Source organism: Bos indicus x Bos taurus, chromosome 17, assembly GCF_003369695.1.
Source record: "Bos indicus x Bos taurus breed Angus x Brahman F1 hybrid chromosome 17, Bos_hybrid_MaternalHap_v2.0, whole genome shotgun sequence".
NCBI classification, from domain to species: domain Eukaryota; kingdom Metazoa; phylum Chordata; class Mammalia; order Artiodactyla; family Bovidae; genus Bos; species Bos indicus x Bos taurus.
Genome location: NC_040092.1, coordinates 68,610,707 through 68,622,793, shown reverse-complemented (window position 1 = coordinate 68,622,793; position 12,087 = coordinate 68,610,707). Strand labels below are relative to the sequence as shown.

The window sequence follows — 12,087 nt, the reverse complement described above, 5'->3', positions numbered from 1 at the left end:
CTCCCCACCTCACTCTCCCCCTACCCCACCACAAGTTGGAAATACACAACACAGCGGGGATCTGAGCCTTTCTGTCCCAGGGTCACCCACAAGTGAAGGGCCAGCTTCTAATGGAGCCAGAAGGGCGAGCTGGGCCAGAGCCGCTCTGCTCCGTGGCCGCCTTCTCCATGCAACCTGGGGAGCGGCGAGGTGGCTCACAAGAGGGGAGCGCCGGAGGGCTACCCCAGAGGGAGGGCTGCCTGTGGGCTTCAGGAGAGTGAGCCTCAGGAGAGTGGGGGACATGCTGGTCAAGGCGTCCGCAGCAAACACAGGAGCGGCAGGGGAGAGGGTGCGTGTGTGTCTGTCTGTGTGTCTGTGTGTGTCAAAGAGAAGCATCAGGTGGTGCAGAAGCAGGTGGCCAGGATTAGCTAGGGGAGGACAGGCCAGCAGTTGAGGCCGCAGGTGGAGCTGAGGGGAACCGAAGCTACAGACTGTCGGGAAGCGGGAGGAAGACAGGGACAGGGGGTCTCTGGTTTTTGGTGGTGAGGAGGCAGGGCTAACCAGGGTCTGAAGAGTCCATGCAGATCTGAAATTAAGTCTCTGAGGCTGAACCGCCTGACCTGAACCCCACTCTGTATGACAGGCTCAGTCACCTTGGGCAAGTAGCTTCACCTCCCTCTGCCTCAGATGGCCAAGTCTTCCAAAAGGCTGTTGTGAGGCTTCAAGTACATGACACAAAGTAAGTAGCATCCATAAGACTGAGCTATTATCATCATCATTGTTGAATTACCTGATCTTCCTGAATGAGGGACAACTTAACTGACCACAGGGTGGGGAAATAAAATTTCCTAAGCTTTAATAATAAAAGCAAGGGAAGAAATAAAAAAGAAATCACAGACTGCACAAAGGCATTCTTAAAGCTACTGTACATAAGTCAAATAAAAGGAGGGAAGGGCAAACTACGGGAAAAAATTGTTTTACTATTTGACAAAGAGTTAACACCTTCACCTATGTCCTCAAAGAAAACAAGGGGCGGAAAAACACATTCAACAGAGAAGTGGACAAAGGACATGAAACGCAAGTTCACAAAACAGAGAAGGCCAAAAACACGAAGAGTTCCTCCAAAATGTTTAATAATAAAGCATGTCTTTAGAAAAGACAAATTATAGACCAACTTGTATCTCATCTTTCCATTTTGGCTTTAAAAACACAAGTGTGTTTACACTGCGTGTTTATGCCTGCAAAGACAGGGACAGGCCAGGGGTGGGGCAGTGCTCTCAGCAGGGCGAGCAAAACTGGCTTGGACATTCACATCTTAACTTAGAAAAAATACAAATTTTAAAAAACATCAGTGGTAGGATCTTAGATAATGGTATCTTGTGTTTTTCAGAATTTTACAAAAAGAATGAAGGAAAATCCTTACTTTTCTCTAGTAAGAGATGCAAACTGAAAGGAAGAAACGCAACTGTTTACCTATCCCACTGACCAAGACTTTGCCAAAGAACAGTGCTGCTGAGACCGGACTAATACGACCATTGTCATGCACCCTGCACGAAGCGAGACAGGCACCGCCTTTCTGAGAGCAAGCTGGAGGTACACGCGAGGGACCCTGACAGCTGATACTCTTTAATTCTATTTCTAGAAACCTATAGCAAGGATATACCAGGTATACAGGCCAGACTTAGTTCACCATCCTGTTATTCATGAAAATAAAAAGCTGCAAACAACTCTAATGTTCAACTGCAGGGAAATGGTTTGGATTACAGCACAATTAAGTGATGGAATGTTATATAACCATTGAAAACAAAGTTCCTCATTAATTTCTAACAGGAGAAAATTCAAAATTATGACATTACAACAAAGCTCTGTATACACAATAATATAATTATCCCGAGTTTTTCAATACTTGCACAGAGAGGCAAGAGAATACAGAAAAATGCAAAAAGTGATCCATTCTGGACACATCTTTTCCTCCCTTCTTTACGCTTCTATAATAGTCATGAATTTCTTTTCTAAGCGGGGGGCGGGTGGAGATCTGCTTATAAGAAAATAAACAGCCAGGGCTGGGACTAAAATTTGGTTTGTGGCTCCCAAATCTGGGCTTCAACCTCCTTCGCCAATAAATCTGGAGGAATGCTCCCCATGTGCTACAGACAGATTTAAACAGTCTTCTAAGCTGCAAAGTTAGGCCCCAAGAATGCACAGGAAAAACAAACGCTGAGCACTGCACTTGGGAATGTGTTTATTGAGAATGATTTTCTCCAAATGAACAATGAAATGGAAAGTACACTCAAGGGTTTGTAAAGAAGAGGCTACGAAACGGAGAGCAGGCCCCAGAGCCAGCAGAAAGGACTGCCCACAGCCCACCCCAACCCGGCCGCCCCGGAAAGCCACTCAGGGACTGTGAGGAGCCTCGGACCCCCGAGCACAGCCCGAGCCCCCAGACTCTTGGCCCCAGTGTGGCCCCCCGTGGAGCCTACTGCCAGCACAGAGCAAGGATGGGAGGAGGAGCCTACACGAGCCCTGGACCAGAGTCCAACAAGCGTCCGGGCTCCGTGCACGCAGGCACCGATGCAGAGGGCGAGTCTGGACAGGAGCCAGGGAAGCTCTGTGGCTGGGGGCTTGGGGGCGGGCACGGCGCCCCCCACGCGCAGACAGGGCCACACCTCCAGCCTGGCGGCCCTGCCCTGAGGACCCTGCCGGTATCGGCTCCCCACTCCCCTCCCAGGACGCATGGCCAGGGGGCAGCGGGGTCGGCAGCCCTTAGAGTCAGCCTCCCCTTCGCCGCAGGGCAGCACAGCATCCTGTTCCCAGCTGCCTCCAGTCCCTTCTCCCCCAGGTCCACGGACTCGACTTCTGCTCTTGACCGTGCGTCCTGTCTCTGTGGCCCAGCCAGCTCACCTGCTGTCTGTCTGTCCCACTCGCCCCGTCAAGCAGACTCAGGCCGCTGGCCTCGGTGTCCGCGTCAGAGAGCTGACATCACCTTCAATGCTAACCTCCACGGGGATGCCCCTGAGTCCCGGGCCCTGGGCCTGCCTCGCAACAGTGGTTCCAGTTCCGCATTACCCACCCACTGGGTGCTCCCGTGCCCGTCTGGCCTCCCCTCTGTTGGCAGTGATCACGGTCACACCTGTCACCTCCTTGATTCTAACTACTGGGCAGTGCTTCCCAAGGGCTGCCGTCCCAAGCACTTATCACAGTCACTCCTCTAATCCTCGAGACCCTAAGAGGTAGGAACACCATCACTACTCTCATGTTTCACATGAAGAAACTGATGTTGAGTAACTCACCCAACACTAAGGAGTAAGAGGGGCTGGATTCACATCAGCTGCAAAAAAACAAAAACAAAAAACCATGCCGCTTAACCACTAGGCAACACTGCCCTGAAATGAACAGGAACGCATCACTGGGGAAGTCCCGATTCCCCAAATTCTAGTTCCCCAGACTTCAAACCCTGGACCTATTTTTGCAAATGGCTCCTCTCCTTCAAGCACTGAGGTCCTCAGAAGTCCTGAGGTCTGTCTCCTACACTGTCCCATCCTGTACACCCACTCCTGCCAAGCCCGGCCTTGATTACATCACACCGCCCAGCAGAGGAACAGCGTCCTGGTGAGAAGAGAGCCGGCACCCATCCCTGCCGCCCCCAACCCAGCCTCCAAAACACCCAGACTGGTCCTGCAGAAATGCCCTATTCACACCTTCATTCGAGCACGTGCTAAACCGCCACACTGGCTCTTCATCACAGGCACTTCGCCACCTTTATGAAACTGAATTTAAAGATCCTCAATCACGACCTTCACGAAGACGGCAGCCTGCAGGTTGTTTTCCGTTTGTCATCCTGCCTCACCAGCCCCCGACCCTGCCCAGGGCAGAACCCTTCAACAGCTCTCATGATTTGCAGCAGGGTCCCCAAACGGGCCACCCACAGGCCAAATCCTCCAAAGAGACTTTTTGTTTGGGCCAGAGTGCTTTTAAAAATTTGATCCTGGAATTCCTGAGCAGGCAAGCATCCCTTCCCAGGGCCTGTGCTCACTTACTTCATTGAATCCAACTGAGATTCAGGGACTAAAATCTACACTTTGAGTCGGCCTGAAAGGCCTTGGCAAGCTGGCTGGACTCTGACTCTGCCTCCCCCACTTCCCCTCCTGATTGAGCTGCTTCTCGGTCAGACAATTCCCTCGCTGTGGCTCCCGACCGCGCTTCAGGGTCCCGTGTGCCGGGTGCCCATCTGCCCTCCCCAGGCTCTCCGAACACCCCCTGCACAAGCTCCTTACTGCTCGGGGCTTCCACGGCCCTGCAGGCTAAGCCGATGTTCCCACCTCTGAAACCCCTGTGACAACGCGCTGACCTGAGCACTTGACTACATGGAAATAGCTTGTCTTTCTCGACAGACCACAAATTTCTGGCTTGGAATGTCTGTGATTTTCTTATATGGTATCACACTCATTTACTTCAGTGAAAAATTCATGCTTTTTATAGAGTTTAAACAAAAACAGAATAGTATAAAAAAGGAAAAAAAGAAATCATGCAAAATCCCACCATTGAGAAATAACCCAGTTCTCCCATTGATTATTTAGCAAACCTTATTTTTTAACATGACTTTTCAAAACCTATAGGTACATAAGGGTGGCAGGACAGATGATGGGAGTAATTTAGAAAACTAACACCATGCATTTTTGGTTTTTTTTTTTTTCGTGATTTTATTTTATTTTTTAATTTATTTTAATTGGAGGCTAATTACTTTACCATATTGTATTGGTTTTAAATAAAAACTTAAGGCTCAATTTTATTTGAACCTAACAGAAGAAAATCAAGTAGAACCAAAGGAATGCAACTTTCAATACATGTTTCTTTTCCACGTGAGGCATTAATTTCCCAAGGATGTCTCTAAGGCTAAGAGGAAGACGGTGAAGCACATTTTGTAGGTTCTCACCCTTTCAAACTACATGCTTCAGTTTTGTACAAAATTGGCTCGCTACCAAGAAAGAGAAAATTAAAACTTACTTTACACTCATCTTTCAATCCCACCTCCTGTTTTTGCTGATTTTATTTCTATTTCTGCTTCATTAAAGTTTTAATATTTGAATTCTGTTCTGCAACCATAATTGACAACTGTTCAGCCTTAGTTCTGGATATAAAATAGGAAGAAACCTCAAAAGATCTTTAACACTGCTTCCTCGATCCTGAGTCTATCTTTATTTTTATCTTGGGTGCCTAAATTTCACTAACTTTGTTTTTCAAGCAAGGCTGCCAAGTTCATTTGCGTTTACAGATGTGTGTTTACTGCCTTTGAGCCTGAGTGCAAGCTTCCCTGGACATAACGTTCCTGTTCACATTTTCACTGTCTCAAGGAGAGAGCACTTCTGCTCTCAGATGTTAGATGCTTCTACAAAGTCAGAGGCAAACCTAGGTGTGTGTTTGATTTTTCCTGCCTTTTCTTTAAATTTTTTTATTTTTAATCAGATAATGATTGCTTTACAATACTGTATTGGTTTCTGCCATATATCAACATGAATCGGCCATAGACATATGTATATTTATTTCCCGTCTTCTCTGCACAATTCTTTAAGCTTTAAGTCCAACACCTTAACCAGGATGTGCCTACGTTTATTATCACGGATCAGCATTTCTGGTGTACAGACAGTGTCTCTGAATCTTTAAATTCAGTTTTACCATCACATTGGGAAACTTTCCTTCTATCACATCGCTGAATACTTTTCTGATCCATTGTTGGGTCACTTACTGAGACAACCGTTCTTTTACATTGGACTGTTTTTGTCTTTGTCCCCCTGGTGGCTCAGCAGTTAAGGCGTCTGCCTGGAATGCAGGAGACCCAGGTTCAATCCCTGGGTCGGGAAGATCCCCTGGAGAAGGAAATGGCACCCCACTCTAGTATTCTTGCCTGGAGAATTCCATGGAGTGAGGAGCCTGGTAGGCTACAGTCCACTGGGTCGCAAAGAGTCGGACACGACTGAGCGACTTCACTTCACTTCACTTCCCCCTATCTATTATCATCTTTTCCCTAAAATCTTCAATCTCTTAAGATGTTTCCTCCACATTCACTCTGGTTATCTCTAAGCCTTTCCTTCGGCTCAATAAGTCATTTTCAGCCACTGCCATACACCTCTTCCAACTACATCCTCACCTATTAATTTGCCTTTAAGAGCTTGTGTTTTACTGAATTCAGTCTACTGTGTGAGGCGTTCTCAAAGTTCCCTTCATGTCTCTGGATAGGTTTTCTGGATTGGAATCTTGGTCTGTTTCTGGTACTTTCTGTTCCTTTTCTTCATTTTTCCTACGGTATATCTGCAGAGTTGCAATTCTATTTTTCCCATTGTGCCTGTGCTAATACATAGACAGCTCTGTTCTGAGGTAAAGCAGATAAATCCTCCTAAATCCCTTTCCCACCTTTATCTGGGAACTTTGTTTCCTATCAGATCCAAGGCTGGGTTCTGCTTTTTAGACACTTTGCAGTGGTCTACACGGTGGGACAGTACAGAGCCAGCTGGGTCAGTACCCAAGCTTTGCTCTCTCTTCTGGGAGTCTATCCTGCCAGGGCCCACACACTGAAGCTAGATGGACATCCCTCTCCTGTGGGACACTGGCTTATGCTTCTAATCAGCAAGACTCTGCCCTTAAAAAGGATGTTGGGTAACAGTTAGAGAGAAGATATATGTGACCTGGTTCTGCTCTACCAATTTTACCCAGGAGTTAACCCATTTTGCTTAAGAACAGCTTCTCTTGCAGATAAAAGCTATCTGATGTCATCAAAAATTATTTTAGTATCTCCTATAGAATTAGAAGATAAATTTTCTGAACACATCAACCTCACCAATTATCCATGTGAAGTCAAAATATATAACAATCCTCTTTGAAAAGTATGAAAAAGTATGAAATACAAATGTAGAGTTATTACACAGATATTTGCAACTTAAAGCCCTAAAACTGGGTTTTGTTCTAAAAGGCAAGAAAAAAATGGATACAGACCTCGATTGAAGGTATGTCCTGTTTCTCAGAACATCCGTCTTCTTTAGCTGCTTTGTGAATCTTCTTCTCTGAAGAAGACTTTGTGTCAACCTTTTTCAAAGATTCACAATTGTCTACTTCATTCTTGACAGGCACTTGCTGGTTATTCCCTTGAATAAATAAAAATGATTCAATTTCTAGCTAATTATTTCCATTCACATTCCCCAAAGTTAAATTTCATTCCTACACCACGCAATCTCATTTGATTTAATGAGGCTTAGACTTAAGGGCTGTTTCTGACATCCACAATGAACGCTCTAAAAATTTATCTTGTTTACAGGTGAAAATGCACTTATATCGAGTTCTCCAAACAGTTATTAAGAGAGGTCATGGGAAGAAAGAGGAGGGACACACCACTACTCACTGCAGCATTATTTATAAAAGCGCAAAGGTAGAAACAACCCAAATTTGAGCACAGACAAATGGATGGATAAAGATAATGTGGTAAATAGCATGGAACACCATTAGCTTTAAACAGGATGATTCATCACACTACAATACGAATATAATCAGCACTGCTGAACATACAAACAAAAACGGTTAAGAAAGGGGAAAAAGGAATGAAGTTCCAGCATACGACACAACACGGGAACACTGAAGACATCATCAAGTCAAAGTGTTGGTCGCGCAGCCGTGGCTGACTCTTTGCAATCCCATGGACTGTAGCCCATGAGGCTCCTCTGTCCATGGAATTTTCCAGGCAAGAATACTAGAGTGGGTTGCCATTTCCTTCTCCAGGGGATCTTCATGACCCAGGGATCAAATCTGGGTCTCCTGCATTGCAGGCAGATTCTTCACCATCTGAGCCACCAGGGAAGACACTGTACTGAGTGAAATAAGCCAGTCACAGGACAAATACTGTGTGATCCTACTTGTCTGAGGGACCTAGAGATGTCAAATTCATGAGATAAGAAGGAGAATGGTGGCTGTGGGACTGGAGGGGACAGAGCTCAGTGGTCACTGCTTGATGGCTTTATTGGGAGGATAAAAAAGCCCTGGAAACCAATGGTTTCCACTGAAGGCTGTACAATGATGTGAATGGACTTCACGTCACTGAGCTTCATAATTTAAAATGGTAACTTTCAGCTTGTTTATTTTACCAAAGCTTTTTTCTGGCTGCATCATGTGGCTTGTGGGATCTTAGTTCCTCGACCAGGATCTAACATGCAATTTTTTTTTAAGTTGGAGGAGGAGGTAAACTCCTGGGTTATGGACGTGATTCAGACACTGATCAGTTTTATGATGGAGAAGGCAATGGCACCCCACTCCAGTACTCTTGCCTAGAAAATCCCATGGATGGAGGAGCCTGGTGGGCTGCAGTCCATAGGGTCGCTAGGAGTCGGACACAACTGAGCGACTTCACTTTCACTTTTCAGTTTCATGCATTGCAGAAGGAGATGGCGACCCACTCCAGTGTTCTTGCCTGGAGAATCCCAGGGACAGAGGAGCCTAGTGGGCTGCCGTCTATGGGGTCGCACAGAGTCGGACATGACTGAAGTGACTTGGCAGCAGCAGCAGCAGTTTTATGATCAGAAGTAAGTCTCTTAAACTGTCTGAGCTACAGTTTTCTTAAATATGAAATGAAACACACCTTATCCACCTGCCCTGAGTGACTGTTAAAAAGGTGCAACCAGAAAAGACAAAAATATTAAGGGTCATCACGGACAGACACACGAACGATGGGAGGACAGGGTGTCTTCCTGCAGGAGATGCCCTTCTGCCAGGGGAACAGCACCCTCGGGTGAGAACTGGGCTCGAGCCACTCACGAGGCAAGGTCGGCATCAGCAGGAAAGTGAAGTCGCTCAGTCGTGTCCGACTCTTTGTGACCCCATGGACTACAGCCTACCAGGCTCCTCCGCCCATGGGATTTTCCAGGCAAGAATACTGGAGTGGGTTGCTATTTCCTTCTCCAGGAGATCTTCCCGACTCAGGGATCAAACCCGCCATCTGAAAATGTGATCTCTCCGTTGTTCTTCCAAGTAACTTCATTCCTAAGTGTGTTTCTTCTTCTATCCTTGACTTCAAAATAAGGTAAATCAACCTCAGCCCCATGATAACTGGCCTCAAGACACTAATATGAGTCAGAAAGGATTTCATACCTTCCCCTTTCTTCTTTAAGGAAGAGTCCCCCATAACACCCTGGCCACCTGGGGAAGTGTAGATGCCTGCCTGCAAACACACCGCAGCCGAGCAGGCTACAGGCTGTCATCTGCTCGCTGAGGGGCCCGGGGCAGCACGAGGCCCTCAACACAGACAAGGAGAGCAGTCAAATGCCCTCCAGATTCTGCAACCTTGAAGCTGCACATCAAGCTGACTCAAGGCAAGAGGCACCCACTGTATCAGTAACACTTACAAGGTAAGTGCTCTTTTATTTTGTTAATGGAAAATTATGTAAATATTATGTAGCTATAAACATGCGGGGAACATGAAATCCTCTGCAACACAGATCAGGTGTGAGACACCCACCGGTGAAATATCCAGCACCTGTGGGACAACCCAGAGGGATGGGATGGGGAGGTAGGTGGGAGGTGGGGTTCAGGATTGGGGGACACATGTATACCCGTGGCTGATTCACGTTGATGTGTGGAAAAAACCACCACGATACTGTAAAGTAACTAGCCTCGAATTAGAATTAATTTTAAAAAAATATCTAGCACCACGAAGGAGTTGAGAAAGAGCCAAGAGCAAGGGAGACAGGATTGAAACAGAAAATAATGTCACAAAGACATCACTTTGGGTTCCTGAAGCCATCCATGTGACCAGAATACAGTTATTCTCTAAAAATGTGCCATGAATTTCCTAGAACCTTAATTCACGAGAAAATTATTTTCCTCAAGTTTTCTTCAGGCCAAGAACAGTACTAAAAGTATCAGACATCAAAGTTTCTTAGAAAGGATCCAAACTTAATATCTAACACTAAACTACCCCTTAAAAGGGATAAAGCACAGACTCAGAAAATTGCTAATACCTACTGTAGGGGTTAAGAATCAGGCAGATTAAGTCACTTCAGTTGTGTCTGACTCTTTGTGACCCTTTGGAGTGTATCAGGACCAATAATAAAACGAATTCAAATTTGGTCTTCCAGAAACTCTAACATGGCAATACTCAAGAATTCAGAAATAACCGTGAGCATATACTTGGCTTTAAAAATGGAGCCACCCCCGGGCATGCTACTGAGTGTGCGCGCTCACGGGCTCACACGCTCTTCTGCCACAGCAGGAGTGCCTGAGCCACAGAGATAAAGAACAAAACAAGATAAAAAGGAAGATAAAAAATAAAAAACAATCGAAAAATAGAAACAAGGAATGGGCCAGAATCCTGCTCAGAGTTTTGAAGCTATGAAGAACATAGCTTCAGTCTCGTGAGCTGAAAGCCCCCCAGGAGCCTCTTGGGAACGGAGGTACCACTCCGCTGAAACCAGTCAGCATCTGGGCCGTGTTCTCGCCGTTCCTCCCAGAGCGCCCAGACGTTCTTAGAAACACGCCTAGTGACAAGACAGCCTTTGGGAAGAGGGTCTGGGGAGGCGGCCTGTTTGCCGAGAGCACCGAAAGTGGGGTCCTGAGCCCGGTGGGACTCCGGAGCGCCTGAGCGTTGCGCCTTCTCACTCTGAGGCAGTGCTTTTTCTGAGCTGTATCAAATCTAGTTGTATGCTGTATTTTGAGTAAACCACTAGATTTTCATTTCTAGTTCTTGGTATCTGTAAGTATTTAAATAAATGAAATTATTTTTTTTAATTTCTGAAAATACTGGTATTTCAGAAATTTTGTAAGTATCTGTCCAATTCATTAAAGACTTCCAAGCACTGTTAATTTCAAGGCTTTAGGGTATTAAATTTAAAAGTTCATTATCCCTTACATTATTACAAGCAGAGGCAACAAAAAATTTGCCAAATATTCCTCTTTCATCATGCTGAGGCCAGGAGCGATTGGTCCCCAGCTTTAAATGTACATTATTTTGATCATAAAATGAAAAAATAATAGTTACAAACATTTGAAAAGAGATATATTTCAAAAGATCACTTATTTACACTACACATAAAGCCCTGCTCCTGTCAGACTGTCAAGAGACTCTGGACCATGTAACACACACTTCGAGGGTGTCACTGTTTCACAGCTGTTTGACAGGCTGATGGCCGTAGACAAGTGTGTCAAACAGAGCCCTGAGGAATCTGTCGGCAGACTGCACGTCTATCACGAATTTTAATTTATTATTTACTACAGGCCTCTCAGAAGGAAGCAGAAGAAAGAGCATGAAAGGGATGACACATTTTCTGTTACTCAGAAAACAGTTTCTCCAGAATAATGGTGAGCACGTAGCCGTTCACACACAGCTCAGAAGACTATTCTCATACAGCAGGCTACGCTCAGAAAAAGCACTGCCTCAGAGTGAGAAGGCACAGCGCTCAGGCGCTCCGGAGTCCCACCGGGCTCAGGACCCCACTTTCGGTGCTCTCGGCAAACAGGCCGCCTCCCCAGACCCTCTTCCCAAAGGCTGTCTTGTCACTAGGCGTGTTTCTAAGAACATCTGGGCGCTTTGGGAGGAGAACACGGCCCAGATGCTGACTGGTTTCAGCGGAGTGGTACCTCCGTTCCCAAGAGGCTCCTGGGGGGCTGAGTTCAGCTCACAAGACTGAAGCTATGTTCTTCAGATTCTAGAAAGGATCTTAAGACGGAAACACAAAGTGAAATCCTTTTCAAGATAGAAAAAAAACTGATGCTCCAAAGTTGGAAGTGAAAACTCAGAAGGGTCTAACACTTCTGGTTTTCTCATTCTTGAGTATTCTTTATACATGACGACTCCCCGCCTGTCACCATCTGCCAGCTTATCACAATGCCATCCTTTAATATCTGACAAGAGAACCCTGAACCCTCAGGATTACCATAAACCCCAATCCTATCTTTAAACTACAATTTTCTTGCCCTAGATTTCTCAGTCCGTTCTTACTTTTAAAATTCTCAATTCTTTAAAATGCTTAAATCACAAATTAATGGTGGGCCATTTGTTTCCTTATTAACCTCTTTGATATTTTCCTACAATAGTGATGTAAAGAGAAGACAGATCCAAATACATGTCAGTGAACG

General features: G+C 45.7%; 1 protein-coding gene across 2 annotated transcripts in view; it reads right to left on the bottom strand.

Moving 5' to 3' along the window:
- TMEM131L (transmembrane 131 like) overlaps positions 1–12,087 on the bottom strand; it is a 175,232-nt gene that overhangs the window by 18,872 nt on the left and 144,273 nt on the right. For both annotated transcript variants that reach the window (XM_027513485.1, XM_027513486.1), the window contains exon 26: positions 6,967–7,115. In XM_027513485.1, coding sequence (XP_027369286.1) covers positions 6,967–7,115 — 149 coding nt within the window. The remainder of the gene's footprint in view (positions 1–6,966; positions 7,116–12,087) is intronic.